Raw genomic sequence first — 19,028 nt, 5'->3', positions numbered from 1 at the left:
AATAGTAGAGAGAATTATTTATTTCAACTTTATTTATTTCGTCACATTCCCAATGGGTCAGAAGTTTACATACACTCAATTACTATTTGGTAGCATTGCATTTAAATTGTTTAACTTGGGTCAAACGTTTTGGGTAGCCTTCCACAAGCTTCCCACAATAAATTGGGTGAATTTTAGCCCATTCCTCCTGACAGAGCTGGTGTAACTGAGTCAGGTTTCTAGGCCTCCTTGCTCGCACAGGCTTTTTCAGTTCTGACCACAAATGTTCTATGGGATTGAGGTCAGGGCTTTGTGATGGCCACTCAAATACTTTGACTTTGTTGTCCTTAAGCCATTTTGCCACAACTTTGGAAGTATGCTTGGAGTCATTGTCCATTTGGAAGACCCATTTGTGACCAAGCTTTATAAGTGAAATATAATCTGTCTGTAAACAATTGTTGGAACTTGTGTCATGCATGAAGTAGATGTCCTAACCGACTTGCCAAAACTATAGTTTGTTCACAAGAAATTTGTGGAGTGGTTGAAAAACGAGTTTGACTCCAACCTAAGTGTATGCAAATGTAACGCCCTGGCCATAGAGAGGGGTTTTTTGTTCTTTATTTTGGTTAGGCCAGGGTGTTACATTGGGTGGGCGTTCTATGTTCCTTTTTCTATGTTTTGGTATTTCTTTGTTTTGGGCCATGTGTGTGGCTCCCAATCAGGCACAGCTGAAGCTCGTTGCTGCTGATTGGGAGTCACACATAAGGAGCATGTTTTTCCTTTGGGTTTTGTGGGTAATTGTTTCTGTTTTGAGTATTTTCCTAACAGGACTGTTTGCTGTCGTTTTTGTTCATTTTGTAGTGTTCTCTTGTTTATTTGAATTAAAATTCTAATGATGAACACATCCTCTGCTGCACCTTGGTTCCCTCTTCCAGACAGCCGTTACAGCAAACTTCCGACTTCAACTGAACATTCCTAGTGTCTGCATTATTGTTTGCCACATGGCCTTAAATTGTACCAATTCGTTTTTCTCGGTCACCCATGCTATTTCAATAATTAAATAATAAATAATTTGATTTTTCCATTGTGTTAATGGATAGTGGATTCATTGATTTTCAATTTTTAACACAAGTTTATTTTGTTGGCACCCATTTAATTAGCCCCAAGGTAACCTTGTTAAATGTAGTTCATTCTCTTAAGTTAATTACTGTTTTCTCATTAGCTGGGAATGTTGTTTGAAATTTCCAATACAACATACTTGATATGGTTATCAACTTGCGTACCCCTAAAATGTTTTAATAAAGTTGTTCAGGGTGTGCTATTAGCATGCTAACTATCATTAAGACAGACTAGGATAACAAGTAGCATAGCTAGCCATCACTAGCTTTTACTGGTTGAAGTTGAAGTAACTTCTGAGTGTAATGTTGTTGACTGATGACTATAATATATATAATTTACAACATTTGGACGAAAGCTATATGAGGACAACAAAACTATGAAATAACACATGGAATCATGTAGTAACCAAAGAAAAGTGTTAAATAATATTTAAGATTTTAGATTCTTCAAAGTAGCCAACCTTTCTCTTGATGACAGCTTTGCACACTCTTGGCATTCTCTCAATCAGCCTCATGAGGACCGCCACAGGAAAGGAAGAACCAGAGTTACCTTTGCTGCAGATGATAAGTTCATTAGAGTTACCAGCCTCAGAAATTGCATCCCAAATAAATGCTTCACAGAGTTCAAGTAACAGACACATCTCAACATCAACTGTTCAGAGGGGACTGTGTGAATCAGGCCTTCATGGTCGAATTGCTGCAAAGAAGCCACTACTAAAGGACACCAATAAGAAGAGACGTGCTTGGGCCAAGAAACACAAGCAATGGAGATAAGACTGGTGGAAATCTGTAATTTTGTCTGAAGAGTCGAAATTTGAGATTTTTGGTTTCAACTGCCGTGTCTTTGTGAGATGCAGAGTAGGTGAAAGGATGTTCTCCGCATGTGTGGTTCCCACTGTGAAGCATGGAGGAGGAGGTGTGATGGTGTGGGGGTGCTTTGCTGGTGACACTGTCAGTGATTTATTTAGAATTCAAGGTACACTTAACCAATATGGCTACCACGGCATTCTGCAGTGATACGCCATCCCATCTGCTGGGACTCTCATTTGTTTTTAAATAGGACAATGATCCAACACACCTCCAGGCCATGTAAGGGCTGTTTGACCAAGAAGGAGAGTGATGGAGTGCTGCATCAAAGGACCTGGTGTCCACAATTGAGATGGTTTGGGATGAGTTGGAGTGAAGGAAAAGCAGACAAGTGCTCAGCATATGTGGGAACTCCTTCAAGACTGTTGGAAAAGCATTCCAGGTGAAGCTGGCTGAGAGAATGCTAAGAGCGTGCAAACCTGTCATCAAGGCAATGGTTGGCGACTTTGAAGTATATAAAATATATTTTGATTTGTTTAACATTTGCTTACTACATGATTCTATATGTTATTTCATCGTTTTGATGTCTTCTCTATTATTCTACAATGTAGAAAATAGTGAAAATAAAGAAAAACCCTTGAATGAGTAGCTGTGTCCAAACTTTTGACTGGTACTATATGTGTGTGTGTGTGTGTGTGTGTGTGTGTGTGTGTGTGTGTGTGTGTGTGTGTGTGTGTGTGTGTGTGTGTGTGTGTGTGTGTGTGTGTGTGTGTGTGTGTGTGTGTGTGTTTCGTTATTGCTTGAAATCAGGCATGGATTAACTGCTTTCAAAGGTGAAAAATTGCTTCCATACCCCGCTTACGTGATTTTCGTTGAAAACGTCACTTCTGTGTATGGACAAATGGGATAGATACAATGAGTCATCTATCATTCTCTATGTTCTCAACCTAAATATATAACTCCATATCCCCATGCTCAGGTTAATGCGGAGTTTACGACAACTCAGAATCCCGAGTTAAAATTTGCGTAAGTTCTTTTTTTGCATAGAGCTTCCTAAGTTCCTATTGGTTGATTCTGCTACTTTCCAAGTGGGACACTCAAACTTTTTATCTTTCTATGAGTTTCCAAGTCGATCATTTCACAAATCTCTTATTGGTCTCCCGAGTGGCGCAGCGGTCTAAGGCACTACATCTCAGTGCAAGAGCCATCACTATAGTCCCTGGTTTGAAATCACATCCGGCTGTGATTGGGAGTCCCATAGGGCGGCACACAATTGGCCCAGCATCATCCGGGGTTTGGCCGGGTTAGGCCGTCATTGTAAATAAGAATTTGTTCTTAACTAACTTGCCTAGTTAAATAAAGGTTCAAGAAATAATAATTGTCAAACATGGGCATAACCAAAGTATCTGTACAAAAATAATAGTGTTCCTGATAGCATGCTTCCTCTCCAGGCAGGGCCCAGCAAGTGGTATTGGCAGGTGGAAGATGCTGTGGATGCTGGAGATCTGAATCCACTGCGCCTACATCTTGGCACTCCCCCAGCATTGTAAGAAAATATTTTGGAAGATATAGAAATGCATATATTAATATCTACAATTAATGCATACTTTTAAATTATATTATGTGAGCTAAACATAAAAATGTATGACAAATCATTTTTAAATCATTTTTTTAAAGTTCTAATGTTAATGTCCCCACTACAACAAAAAACTACTGAAATACATGTAATGTAGTCCTTGAAACATTGAATTGAAATACTATAGAATTCCATTCATTCTATGGAGGACTTGCTTCTTCTGGGGAGTGTCAATATGGCCTACTAGTGGGTTCAAAGCATTTAATTGGCAGATACATAGACTGTATTCTAAGGTTAATTGTATAATTGGATCTGAAGACCTGTGTATTCATAAATTTCGAGTTGTCACGAAGGCAGCATAAATCCAACAACTCGCGTCACCATGGAAGCGATCGGTTTGTGTCATGTTGTATTCGCCATTTTGATGGTTCTATGTGTGTGGGCTACGGCGATGAATGTCTCTACATTGCAGCTAGCTAACTAGTTTTTAAACGTTCAGCATATAATCTCATACTGTTACATACATTTAACCGAAGAGATCATGGAGATGTGTGCAACTTTTTTGTATGCCGGACGTCAAATTTGAACGACTAATCGGAATGCGAAGTCTGCATTTTATTCTGTTTTCTAACTTCACCAGCTAGCCACTAGGTTTCTTCTACTAAGCCGCAATTCAAAGTCGTACGTTAGCTAAAAGCTAGCGATGATATTGGATTCTATGGAAATCATACATCTGAAGAGGTACTGGCAGCGACGTCGCCCTGACAAGCTATTTCTGGACATTGAATGATTCCTAGTTATGCAGCTAGTTAGCTATGTTAGCTAAGTTAGCTGAAATAAAACATGGGCTTTCAAATACAACATTCCACGTTGCCTTTTTTCGTCATGGCTATGTAGGGGAACGCACAGCAAGCTACAAGTGTTTTTATTTTCACTCAACGTTGCTTTCACTGTTCACGTTCCAGTTGTCTCGTAGACTAGCACAATGAACCGTTATTAATAAGAAACTGCAAATGTCAAATCGAACTACCAAGACAAGATGCTGAGTCAAAGAAAAGGGCAATATTGTCATAACAGAAATGTGATTGCTTCATTAGATTCTTCCCTTTGACCACATCAAAAGGACCATCAATTATGATTTTTGGATTGATACCCCAGGAGTTACATGAACAGCTCCTAGACCTAAAAAACTACCAAAATCGAACAAATGGTGTGGAAGAGCTGAAAAAAATCCTCTTTGGATTGGACTTGAAGCCAGTCCCCTCGGACAGTATTGTGGAGTTTATATATTTTCTCCACAGACTCCTAGATGACACCAACTTCAAAGTATTGTATGGCACTTTACAGGTGATAAACCTACTCATCCAGAAATTGGATTACAACATAGACAAATATTTCAAACAGATAGTATGTGTGGCTCTGAAAACCCTTGGAGACAACCGTGCTGTCACCAGGAATGAGTACATGAACGTGTTCAGGCAGTTGACTAGAATTGTAGGGCCACAGAAAGTGTTAGACCTTGCCATTGGACACCTGAGACACAAGAACTCCAGGGTCAGAGAGGATGTCATCAACATCATCACAGCAGCTATGCTCACCCACCCCAAGAAGGACTTCAACATCCCCAGCCTCTGCTTTGAAGTTGCACCATACTTGGCGGACAGCAAGAAGAAGGTCCGCCATGCAGCCCTAGAACTATTTGCTGTTTTTGACCATTGCCTTGACACAGGGAAAAAACAGCCCCTAATGAAGGCTGTAGACAGAGTGGAGCTCAATGGGGATGTGGAGGGTCTTATGGCAGCTGTTCAAGCAAGAAGAGCCAGGCACATACTTCCCAGACTGTCCTCAGATGGGATGGTAGAATACGCCCTTCTAATCCCTAAATCAGGACAACGACGGTCACCACAGTTTGGGTCAGGAGCTGACCTGGAGTGGGTGCTCAATGGTGGGCGGATCAGCAGTGCCAAGAGCATCAGGACGGAACCAGACTCTGACAGGCTGTATCATGGTTATGGAAGCTTGGGCTCCCTCATTGATGACCTTCCACTGCAGAGGAGAATTGTCAGTGCAGGCAAAGGGAAGAACAAGCTTCCCTGGGAGAGGTCAAGCCTCCCTTCCACAGTGAACATCCAGCCATGCAGTAGCTCTAACGGAAAATCCTCTGATCAGGTTGGTCATAGTTGACGCCAAGGTTACATCAAGCAAAAGTCTGCTGATGACACTTGTCTATCATTTAGCTTTTTTTATGTAGCAAAGTGTCATTCGAGAAAAATAAATATCAAGACATGCTCTCTCTAGGCTATAGGTACATTAATGTTATTTCCATAGTGGCACCATAATTACATGGAATAAGGTGCAAATAGAATCAGGTTTGTGACCACCCAAAGTGAAAATCTGTCAAATATTAGTTTGCAGGAACCTGAAAGTTCACTGAAACAATAACAGGCAGTATACTAGATATTGACAAAAGCTTGTGTTGGGACTATATGGAGTTGTATCCATAACTATTTGTTTGATGGCTGATTTGGGCAATTCCACGTAGAGGAATTATGTTTTGACTCCGATTTGTCACTTTAAAGGGAAGGTAGCATACACTTAATCACGTGTAACATGGATTTGCATTCGTATACTCATCAAAGTCTCAATGCAAAGTTGCACCTAATTTTTCAAGTTATTACATAAAACCGATCAGAATGCTGAAGTCATGTCGGAAAATGTTTTTCCCGGGGTGTGATGTAATATGGAGGCCCCGGCAAGCCAGTCTATTCCTAAAAGGTTAACTCCAACAGAAATAACTTCAAATGTATAACCTCAAATTAAACCAAATCGTTTGCACTCATGACTACTGGTTTCAATAACATTTTCAGCCAATTTACAAGTTAATACTTTATAAATGTATTGTTACAAATCAACTTGCAAGGTTGCTAGCCAACTAGCCTGCTAACGTTAGCCCTACTAGCCTGTTAACATAAGCCCTATTGGCCTGCAAACATTAGCCCTACCAGCCTACTAACGTTACGTTAGAACTGCACGAGTCAGCCATTTGCTATCAACACCTAGCTTACAGCTACATTAACCCTTTACGCTACAGACGATTTTGTGAGAAGACCGATTTTCGGGATGTCTCATGGTATGACAAACACCACTCTTGCTCTGTCACCTTTCACCGCAGATGCAAAAGTGTGACATTGGCTGATGGGGTGGAGTGAGACGCATCCAATGCAAAAAACAGATGTGCATATTATGTATGTGCATATTATGTGTGTGTGAGCAAATGATGATGTGAGTGTTTGTGTGTTGGAGTGTTAGTGTGCATGAGTGTGTAGGGCCCTGTGAGTGTGCATAGAGCCAGTGCAAAAATAAAATACAAGGGTCAACTCAGTCAGTGTAGCCTTTGTGTTAGCTATTTAGTTAGTTATTTAGCAGACTTATGGCTTGGGGATAGAAGCAGTTCAGGAGCCTTTTGGTGTCAGACATGATGTACCGCTTACCGTGCGGAACCAGAGAACAGTCTATGGCTTGGGTGGCTGGAGTCTATAATGATTTTTTGGGCCTTTATTTTCACACCGCCTGATATCGAGGTCCTGGATGGCAGGGAGCTCAGCCCCAGTGATGAAGCCCTCCTCCCCCGTTTCCTTTAGTCCACGATCAGCTTTTGGCCTTACTGACATTGAGGAAGAGGTTGTTGTTCCGGCACCACACTGTTAGGTCACTGACCTCCCTGTAGGCTGTCTCATCGTCACCTGTGATCAGGCCTACCACTGTTGTGTCATCAGCAAACGTGATGATGGTGTTAGAGTCGTGCGGGCCACACAGTTGTGGGTGAACAGGGTGTACAGGAGGGGACTAAGCACACACCCCTGTGGGGCCCCTGTGTTAAGGGTCAGCATGGCGGAGGTGATGTTGCCGACCCTCACCACCTGGGTTCGGCCCATCAGGAAGTCCAGGATCCAGTTGCAGAGTGAGGTGTTCAGTCCCATGGTCCTAAACTTGGTGACGAGCTTGGAGGGGACTATGGTGTTGAATGCTGAACTGTAGTCAATGAACAGCATTCTCACATGTCAGCTATAACATAACACCTTGAGTTAAAAAAAATAAAAAAAAGTGGATTTACATCCGGTAACATAATTACGGTAATGGAATTACATCATTGGTCCCTGATCTGTACCATACAGAAAATGATAATTCTGGATATGAATATCATTCTCTTCATGGTGTTGTATCCTAATAGGTACACAAAGGTACAAAATATGCAATGTCCTTCTTTTGCATATTTGAGTATACTACACACCGGCTATTATTGTAATGATCTCCGCCCCCAAACAATACCACATTTAGTTGTCCCGGACCAGACCAAATCTGAAACAGTCATAGACATCTATGTTTCACAAGTTTGGATATCATGCCACCGTAAAGTATATATGTATAATACAGTACATAATATTCAATTCTACTCTAGTACTGTACTGTACAGTGTAGGGTTGGCCGGTATCTAGATTTCCATACCTTCATCACGCGCTATCCCGGGATATACGTTATTACCGGTAGTGCACACATGGGGTGCAATTTATTTTTCAAACGGAAAAAAGCCCCAAAAATGCCACTTACCAGAATGCTAACAAGTACTAAGGAATCCTCACCCTACAGCTATCCCATCTCAATTTAATGTTGGAAATACATTTTAGTCATTTAGCAGACGCTCTTATCCAGAGCGACTTACAGTAGGGAATGCATACATTTCATAAATTTTTTCTTTTTTACGTACTGGTCCCCCGTGGGAATCGAACCCACAACCCTGGCGTTGCAAACACCATGCTCTACCAACTGAGCCACACGGGACCTATAGTGATACTGATGTTATCTCATGTGAATATAATAACTGTTTTTGAATGTGGGCTCCTCTCTGTCAAAGAAAATCTGAAAAATGTTTGGGAATCCCTTGGATTACATTAACCTTATCAGTCCCGAGACCCCATCCAGTACTTATATTTAGCCTCACAATTAAGCAGGACAACCAGGGCTACAAGTAGAACAAAAAACTATTTGACATAAACTGTTGCATTCATGAGTTTTATTGACAAATGCCAATAAAAAAAAGATCAGCCAAAGCAAAAACCTGGTAAAAAATGAATTTATATGAATGCTGTAAGTACAGAAATTGATTGCTCACTGGGAAATGAATATCCAACTGGTCAGTGACAACTGTTTGGAGTTTGACAGCAACTATGTGAGCTTATTACAGTATTATAGACATTTTGTTCTGAGATTTCTAGTGTAGCTTGTCAGCGTCATATAGCAAAACATCTTACATGTCCATGTTCGCGAGTCTCAGATTTTTATAGATAACTTTTAATTGTTTGTAGCTCAAATAATTTGGACTCTACAGAAGTTTTTGTAAAATGACCCGACCCCGGGCCCCTTCCAGATCCGCCCTTGTCTCACAAACACCACTCTAGCGCAGCCCCCATTAATCACACATACTAATAGTTGGTATCTACGGATGCAGAAGAAATAGACAAATCCGATTAGAAGTCCGAAACATGCCAGCGTTACGGTGGGACTCATTGGGTTAAGGGACATTACCCTTCTCTGCTTCAACTTGAGTTTTTGTAAAAACTACTCCACAGATATGGCTCTTTTACAACTTGAGCTCAAAATCAGCCCTGAACAACAATTAATACGCTCTTGGTATCTTTCTAGATTTATCCAAAGCGTTCAACACGGTTGATTATGAAATATGACTTGCTAAATTGCATTATTACAGTTTTCACGATTATTCATATAAATGGCTATATAATTATGTTTATGATAGAGAACAATTTGTATATGCAATTGCTTGTGCATCTACCCGGGCCAAGATATCCTGTGGTGTTCCACAGGGGTCGATCCTTGAACCTTTGTTATTCCTAATCTATATCCATGTCCTTGCTGCTGTGTCTGCTACCGTATCTCCCGTTATTGTTGTTGATGATACCAACTTCATTTTATCACGCAAGAATTTCAATTCACTTATCATTGAAGCCAACTTCAGCATGGCACATTTTTATGAATGGTTCCAGATAAATTAATTAATTAATAAAAAAAATATATTTTTTTTTTTTATAATTTAAAAAATCCAACTTCATTGTATTCACTGGTAAGAATATGAAGAAAAAAAAAGAGCCAGAATTTCAATTGGTGGGAATGAAATGGACCCGGTTTCATTCTCTAGATTCCTAGGTGTTCTTGTTGATGAAAAGTTGTCCTGTAAAGATCATATTCACTTTGTTTGCAGCAAAGTGGTGAAGTCCGTTGGTATCATCAGAAAGATGAGTGGTTTGGTTCAGGCTTGCTTCCTAACACTATACTATAGCTTAATTTACCCATATCTCATTTACTGCAATATTGTCTGGGCCAGTACATATGCTTTCTACCTACACAAAGGACTCATCACACAGAAGAAATTGGCAAGACTAGCCGCCTCTAACGGCTTGGCTCCATCTGCCCATCTGTTTTAAGCAACTCACTATATTGTCTATCTACAACATTAATATACAAGAAACAATGCACCTTTATCTACAAATACACAAACCTCCCAGACAGCCTACCTAATCCCTTCAATAGATTCTTCCAGGTTAATTCCCAAATCCATGCATACAACACACAGCGATAACCTTCACCCTCCCCACTGCTGCACCTCACATAGTCAATTCTCTATCAGATACAAAGGTTCCATACTTGGAATTCTTATATTCACATTGCCAAAACATCATGATCCATCAATAACTTAAAGCGTGGACAAGGGTTGAGACTGATAAACCAAACAACACAGTAGTCTCCTTCATGTAGCTTAACTCTCTTACACACACACACACACACACACACACACACACACACACACACACACACACACACACACATAATCAAACATGTTTTTTCTTGTACAGTTGAAGTCGGAAGTTTACATACACTTAGGTTGGGGTCATTAAAACTAGTTTTTCAACCACTTCACAAATTTCTTGTGAACAAACTAGTTTTGGCAAGTCGGTTAGGATATCTACTTTGTGCATGACACAAGTAATTTTTCCAACAATTGTTTACAGACAGATTATTTCACTTATAATTCACTGTATCACAATTCCAGTGGGTCAGAAGTTTACATACACTAAGTTGACTGTGCCTTTAAACAGCTTGGAAAATTCCAGAAAATGATGTCATGGCTTTAGAAGCTTCTGATAGGCGAATTGACATAATTTGAGCCAATTGGAGGTGTACCTGTGGATGTATTTCAAGGCCTACCTTCAAACTCAGTGCCTCTTTGCTTGATATCATGGGTAAATCAAAAGAAATCAGCCAAGACCTCAGAAAAAAATGGTAGACCTCCACAAGTTTCCAAATGCCTGAAGGTACCACGTTCATCTGTACAAACAAAAGTACGCAAGTATAAACACCATGGGACCACGCAGCCGCCATACAGCTCAGGAAGGTTAGGCGTTCGGTCTCCTAGAGCTGAATATACTTTGGTGCGAAAAGTGCAAATCAATCCCAGAACAACAGCAAAGGACCTTGTGAAGATGCTGGAGGAAACGGGTACAAAAGTATCTATATCCACAGTAAAACGAGTCCTATATTGACATAACCTGAAAGGCCGCTCAGCAAGGAAGAAGCCACTGCTACAAAACCGCCATAAAAAAGCCAGACTACGGTTTGCAATTGCACATGGGGACAAAGATCGTACTTTTTGAGAGAAATGGCTTCTGGCCTGATGAAACAAAAATGTAACTGTTTGGCCATAATGACCATCGTTATGTTTGGAGGAAAAATGGTGAGCCTTGCAAGATGAAGAACACCATCCCAACCGTGAAGCACGGGGGTGGCAGCATCATGTTGTGGGGGTGCTTTGCTGCATGAGGGACTGGTGCACTTCACAAAATAGATGGCATCATGAGGATTATAGATTTGCTTCAATCTATCCACATAATTTTCCTTCCTCATAATGCCATCTCAAGACATCAGTCAGGAAGTTAAAGCTTGGTCACAAATGGGTCTTCCAAATGGACCAATGACCCCAAGCATACTTTTAAAGTTTTGGCAATATGGCTTAAGGACAACAAAGTCAAGGTATTGGATTGGCCACCACAAAGCTCTGACCTCAATCCCATAGAAAATTTGTGGGCTGAACTGAAAAAGCGTGTGCGAGCAAGGAGGCCTACAAACCTGACTAAGTAACACCAGCTCTGACAGGAGGAATGGGCCAAAATTCACCCAACGTATTGTGGGAAGCTTGTGGAAGGCTACCCGAAACGTTTGACCCAAGTTAAACAATTTAAATGCAATGCTACCAAATACTAATTGAGTGTATGTAAACTTCTGACCCACTGGGAATGTGATGAAAGAAATAAAAGCTGAAATAAATCATTCTCTCTACTATTATTCTGACATTTCACATTGTTAAAATAAAGTGGTGATCCTAACTGACCTAAGACAGGGAATTTTTACCAGGATTAAATGTCAGGAATTGTGAAAAACTGAGTTTAAATGTATTTGGCTAAGGTGTATGTAAACTTCCGACTTCAACTGTATACTGAGTATATCATGTACATTTATAATTAGTATGCGCTGTTTATCTGACGTAACTTTTTTTTGTACTTACCGTAAATTCCAGACTATAAGCCGCAACTTTTTTCCCAGGCTTTGAACCTCGCGGCTTAAACAATGACGCGGCTAATATATGGATTTTTCCCGCTTTCAATTTTTTTTTCTCCAAAAAAACACATTCTGTGACGTGCTCAGTTTTTTGGCGGCATGAAGCTTTCATTAGACCAATGACATTGCCGAACGGGTTAAGGTCAAACAACTTTTTTGTTTACTGTTTAGATTAAATCGAGGGCTCTCAAACGTCCCATCATTCTGATTACGGTAGTCATTTTGTCACCCTCATCATGGCAAAGACACGGAGAAATGCATATGATGCAGCTTTCAAGTTGAAGGCGACTGATCTGGCTGTTGGAAAAGGAAATTGAGCTGCTACACAGGAGCTTGGTCTTAATGAGTCGATGATAAGACGTTGGAAACAGCAGCGTGAGGAATTGACAACTAAAGCTTACTGCAAATTTTACAATTGTTACAAGCCGTGTTTCGTTAAAGCCTGTGTAAAGTTCATTTTTTTCAATGTACCGGCAGGCATCTGCGGCTCATAGACATGTGCGGCTTATTGATGTTCAAAATAATATTTTCTTTTAAATTCAGTGGGTGCGGCTTATATTCAGGTGCGCTTAATAGTCCGGAAATTACGGTACTTGTAGCCATTTTGGGTTTCCAACCTCACCTGCTCACCATTTTTACCTTTTTAAAAAAATCTGTACTGTTTTGTCTTTCATCTACATTAAAAAAAAGAATAATTAAATGCTGAAAACATATTGCTTCACTATTTGAAAAGAAGGAGAACAAGCTATAGAATGAAAAATACAGCCGTTTTGGTGCAGGTACAGATGATTTTTATGTATTTATTATTATTCTACAAATCAATACTTGGAGACAAATATCAATATAATATCATCCAAAAAGAATATTGCGATATGTAACTTATTCCCCCCCGTGACATTGCAATTTGTGAGTTTGTCATCTCAGAGCTGTATTCTCATGAATTTCAAGTTGAGGTCAGTTTTGGAAAATGTCGGCGTACTGTACATTGATAGAGGGTTTGATGAACATCTATTGCATGATCCACATTAGACAGAAAAGGTGAGTTTATGTGTCAGACAGTGGCTGTCAGTGTCAGACAGTGGCAGCTGTCAGTGTCAGACAGTGGCAGACGTTTGTTTGTAGTGGGGAAACACTGGCCATCTCCCTTTTTTTGGTATAATAGAGTAGCCTACTTGTGCTTCTGAACTGTAGCCACAAAGTCACAACAAAAGTATAGGCTATGCGCTTAGATAAAGATCCGTAGGGGAGAGATCCCAGCAGTGGCAGCTTGTCACAGAGACGGTTCGAGATAACACAGACTTTTGAGTGAGCATTCAGGCACTATTAAATCGTTGAAATTTGGAAGAATGGCCTTTTAGATTTTTCCAAGCATTTTGCTACACCCGCAATAACATCTGCTAAATATGTGTATGCGACCAATAACATTTGATTTGATCACAATAGTTTAAAACTACTTGTTTAAAGAGGCTTTTTGAAGTTTGCTCTGTGCACCAAAGTCATTTCAGAGCCTTCCAGTGAAACCTTATGTTTATAGTAGTCCCCGTCTCCCAGCAACATCTTTGCGACACAACACACATGTATTTAGAGGGTGCTTGACACTTAATTGGCAATGCATGTGAAGATATCGTAGGACCCGATGCGACTGTGGAACATCAGCCACTTAGGCTGCGTTCACACAGGCAGCCCAATTCTGATCTTTTTTTCCCACCAATTGGTCTTCTGCTCAATCACATCAGGGCCCGGTTTTTCGATAGCGTTGGAACTTAAGCTTTGCGGTGTTTTGATGATACATCGTTCCGATAACAGCCGACAGTGTCACATGCGTTTCCCAAAGCACCACGTGGAGAGAACGTTCGCGTCATTTGTAGCATGTGTCAATACCGAAAGAAAGGCAGCGCTGCTCTCGGATCAGTTTCATCCATTCAAATATTACCTTAATATCAGAATTATTTCACAATACTGACGACGGATCAGCCCCTAGAGCTGTATTATAACCTATGGCTGCAAATATTGAGATGACTTAGTCTATTCTTACCCAATAATACTGCACAAAATGACACATTTGGTACGTCTTCAAATAAAAATCTAATTAAATGTTATTTGTCACATGCTTCGTAAACAACAGTTTTGTAGACTAACAGTGTAATGCTTACTTATGGGCTCTTCACAACAATGCAGAGAATAAAAAAGAGAAATAAAAGAAAAATATTAACACGGGAATAAATACAGAATGAGTAACGATAACATGGCTATATACACGGAGTACCAATACAGAGTCAATGTGCAGGGGTTGTGGTGGATGAATCAGAATTAGTTGGGTAACATAGATAATTAAGATGTTTTATCAGTATAATATGCTTATGTGAGATTCTTGTCATTAGAAAGTGTCCTTTGGACTCTGGTGTCTTTCAGTTGCACGTTTCCCTTAGCTGGGGCTCAGTCACTTGGGGCCCAGAGAGGGGAGAGGTCAGACTTGTCTTTTATATGTGAATGTCTTTACCTATTCTTAAACCATGTGAAGGGATGGCGTGATTAATGGGGAACCAATGACTTCGTCTCCACAATGTCTGTGCGCAAGTCACTCCCCTCAGTGAGCTTGTCCAGGAGTGGGAACAAGAGGTGTCTTACTGAGGATGGGCCTCTATGAGATAGCACTGACAGAGGAGAGTTATGATGTATTTTGATAAGAATGCCTAAAAAGCATTCCAGACGACATGAGCTAATGGTTTTGTACTATACCGTACCAGGGAGGGACGGTTCTAGGAAGACCAGACACTCGTCTATATAAAATGAACGATAATTTATAGCGAATGCTATCTGGCTGTAGATACTCCTCTCTAAAGTAAACAGTCTTTCTTTGTGAACCGTTCCTAAAATTCTGTGGTTTGTCATGACAAAGGGGGGTGGATATTTGCTATAAAATATCTCAGTAGCCATTGTGTTGGGACCTTCCTTTTTCAATGGTTCATTCGAGAGAGTGCATTATTGAAGGTCAAGTGCTTTTGCAAAAGTATCTTAATTATTAAATATGTAGTTTAACTCAGACTGGTGTGTTTGTAACTCTCCTCGTTTGGTAATGCAGAAATTAGCCACCACAGGGTACGAGGTAATTGAGGTAGATATGTACATATAGGTAGGGATAAAGTGACTAGGAAGCAAGATAGATAAACAGTAACAGCAGCGTATGTAATGAGTCAATAGAGTTAGTCCGGGTAGCTGTCGGTTAACTGTTTAACTAACTATTTAGCAGTCTTATGGCTTGGGGGTAAAAGCTGTTCAGGGTCCTGTTGGTTCCAGACGTGGTGCATCGGTACTGCTTGTTGTGTGGTAGTAGAGAGAACAGTGTATGACTTGGGTGGCTGGAGTATTTGACCATTATTAGGGTCTTCCTCTCACACCGCCTGGTATAGAGGTCCTGGATGGCATAGAGCTTGGTCTGTCTCCTGGGCCGTACGCACTACACTCTAGTGCCTTGCGGTCGGATGCCAAGCAGTTGCTATACCAAGCGGTGATGCAGCCAGTCAAGATGCTCTCAATGGTGCCGTTGTATCACTTTTTGAGGATCTGAGGGCCCATGCCAAATCTTTTCAGGATCTAGGGTCCCTAGCTTGATGATGAGCTTGGAGGGCACAATGGTGTTAAAACGCTGAGCTGTAGTCAATGAACAACATTCTCACAAAGGTATTCCTCCTATCCAGGTGGGAGAGAGCAGTGTGGAGTGCGATAGAGATTGCGTCATCTGTGGATCTGCCTTTTGTAACAATTGCGAAGACATTGGCAGCTTTGTTCTGAAGTGATCTGCAGTCACAGACAGACAAATGAACACCTTGATTCTATATTAGGCGGAGATCTTCTGTGTATAAAGTAGGTAAAAAAGCATCTATTGACGCACTTAGCTGTTCTGAGGCAGTTGGTAAATAACAATTGTCTACAAGTGCAACTTTAGTAACGATGGTTTTGGGAAGAAACTTGGAGATTTAACAATGCTCCTACGAAGGTTCTAATGATCAACTTAGCCTTAAGATGCTTTTGGGACTCCGGGTCCTGATCTTTTCACATCAGATTTTTTTTATTGATCAAAAGACCTATTAGTGAAAAGAAGATCAGAATTGGGCTGCCTGTCTAAATGCAGCCTTACTGCCCTAGTGTTGATTAAGATCCCAGTGGTTAAATCTAACGACAATGTGAGTTGCCTTTAATGTGAGATGGATCTTAACACCCGGTCTGAGGGAAGATTTGGTGAGCAGTGAAAACTGCCCATCATTCTCTTAACCTCAGAGATCAATTTTACTGTGACGCTTGAAAATGTCACATGGCTACACTTTTTATTACATTTTTTTACCCCATTTTCGTGATATCCAATTGGTAGTTACAGTCTTGTCCCATCGCTGCAACTCCACTATAGACTCAGGAGAGGCGAAACACGACCCTGCCAAGCCGCACTGCTTCTTGACACACTGCTCGCTTAACCCGGAAGCCAGCCGCACCAATGTGTTGGAGGAAACACTGTACAGCTGGCGACCGAGGTCTTCTTGCAGGCTCCCGGCCCGCCACAAGGAGTCGCTAGACCGCGATGGAACAAGGAAATCCCAGCCGGTCAAACCCTCCCCTAACTTGGATGAGGCTGGGCCAGTTGTGCGCCACTTCATGGGTCTCCCGGTTACGGCCGGCTGTGACATAGTCTGGGATCGAACCCAGGGCTGTAGTGACACCTCAAGCACTGCGATGCAGTGCCTTAGACTTCTGCGCCACTCGGGAGGCCCGGCTACACCTTTTATAATAAAAGTTTAATGAGAGTAGTACACATCATTGAAGTAGGACAGACGCCATTGAAGTTCGGGTTTATACACTGACAGAGTCCCAGAGCAGACAGTTTGTTGTCTGAGCTAAATCGCTGCAACATCCCTTTGTTGATAACAATGGATGAAATTACAGTTGATCCATGGTAGGCTCTCTGTTTTCAAATAGTCGTTTATGTTTGACATGTGAACTTTACCCAGTTTTGTGGCTTAGTGACATAATTGTCACCATAGTTATCCCCTGATTCCATCTCCTCAGGTCATCAGTGAAGACTGCTTGTCCCTCTCCCGGAAGCTGACCCCGGAGACATATGTCCCCAGTTTTGGTAAGTGCCCATTTTCTGTCTCTTGCATGCATCGAGCTACCACACAAGCTGACGAGGTGCAGTTGAGCTGAGTTGCTGTCAGTGCCGAAGTTAGCCTGGCTCTAGATTAAACCAGCTTTGAATTGGATTATCACGCCGAGTCAAGAAGCCACACTATTTCACGTCACTCAGAGCACTGACATGATGGATTTGCTAGGCCACCTGGCAGAAGAGTGCCATACACACAACAAGAATCATTCATGATTGAAGAATACCATGGATTAATTGGCTATATTTTGCTGTTCTTGTTGGAAAGAGTGTGTGTATGCAAGACAAGTGCCAAGAAAGCCTAATATGGACATTAGCATGCTTGAATATAATTTACCCCTCAAATCCTAACGAATGTTCTCTCTATCTCAAACCGGTGGGAAAAGGGATTTCTCTCCAAGAATGCATAGGTAGAGAGTTCTGTAGTGTATGGTGATAATATATGGAGGTGTCCTTGATGTGAGGGGGTGGTGAATTCTCTAAACATGGTTGATGTAGGAGTCAGTCACTCCTCTTCATGTTCCTGCTGTTTAGTGTCAATGTCGTTCGTAGGCGTTCAATAAGTAGACACTTAATATGAGCCGTGGAGGCTGGCTTTGAGAAGGAGCTGTTGAGAATGCATTTGGTTATTACTAAACCTTGATCTGGTTCTTATTAGGAAAGCAATGGGGCCGAACTTACAAACATTAGAAAATGTTTGTTTAACCTGGACCTCAAAATGTGCCAATTCCAATTCCTGACATAGGGTTTGATCACGTGCAACTATGTGTTAGCTGTTCCCACATTTACATTTCAGTAATTTAGCAGACTGTGTTATTCAGAGCGACTTAGTTAGTGCATTCATCTTAAGATAGCTAGGAGGGACAACCACATATTTCAGTCATAGTAAGTACATTTTTCCTTAATAAAGTAGCTATCAGCAAAGTCAATGCTAGTAGGAAAATGTAGGGGGGAAATGTGTGTTCCCATCAGATAATGTGTCAGATTTAGTCTTGTGCTAACCTTTCTCTTCCATATACGTGCAGGCTAGGGATGAATATTTTCCCAAACATCTTCCAAGTTTCAATAGCGGGAATAATTCATATTTATCCCAGGGTCCCGGGAAATGCTTGAAGAACCGGAAGTACCCATTCAAAGCATTTAAACCAAGAACCAAGATATGGTCAATGCCAGGATTCTCCCCAAATAGGAGGGTCGCTGCGCCACCTTGTCGGCTTGGCTGCATGTGCAAATGACACTGATATTTAATAATGATAGAGTAAATATCTTTGATCGCCAGTGACATTATTGTGAATTGTTCATAAATTCAGAGTGTTGTCATGTTCCTCAATTAATTCAGCGCATTTTGACAAACCATTTCTGTATGGACTTCGCTTTGTGCATGGGGACATTGCCATGCTGAAACAGGAAAGGGCCTTCCCCAAACTATTACCACAAAGTTGGAAGCACAGAATAGTCTAGAATGTCATTGTATGCTGTAGCATTAAGATTTCCCTTCACTGGAACTATGGGGCCTAGCCCGAACCATGAAAAACAGCCCCAGACCATTATTCCTCCTCCACCAAACTTTACTTTTGGCACTATTCTCATGGCATCCGCCAAACCCAGATCTGTCCGTTGGACTGCCAGATGGTGACGAGTGATTCACCAATACCGGCAAGCTTTACACCACTCCAGCTGACGCTTGGCATTGTGCATGGTGATCTTAGAC

The 19,028-nt window shown here is 41.2% G+C and overlaps 1 protein-coding gene across 1 annotated transcript in view; it reads left to right on the top strand.

The window, feature by feature from the left end:
- The first annotated feature begins 3,717 nt into the window (after nucleotides 1–3,717).
- LOC106610878 (TOG array regulator of axonemal microtubules protein 1) overlaps nucleotides 3,718–19,028 on the top strand; it is a 41,025-nt gene continuing 25,714 nt past the window's right edge. Inside the window, exons 1-2 of the mRNA XM_014210526.3 lie at nucleotides 3,718–5,649; nucleotides 17,224–17,290. Coding sequence (XP_014066001.3) covers nucleotides 4,615–5,649; nucleotides 17,224–17,290 — 1,102 coding nt within the window. The 5' untranslated portion in view covers nucleotides 3,718–4,614. The remainder of the gene's footprint in view (nucleotides 5,650–17,223; nucleotides 17,291–19,028) is intronic.

Source organism: Salmo salar, chromosome 09, assembly GCF_965601325.2.
Source record: "Salmo salar chromosome 09, fSalSal1, whole genome shotgun sequence".
In the NCBI taxonomy this organism is placed as follows: domain Eukaryota; kingdom Metazoa; phylum Chordata; class Actinopteri; order Salmoniformes; family Salmonidae; genus Salmo; species Salmo salar.
This window is presented reverse-complemented; position numbering and strand designations above follow the sequence as displayed.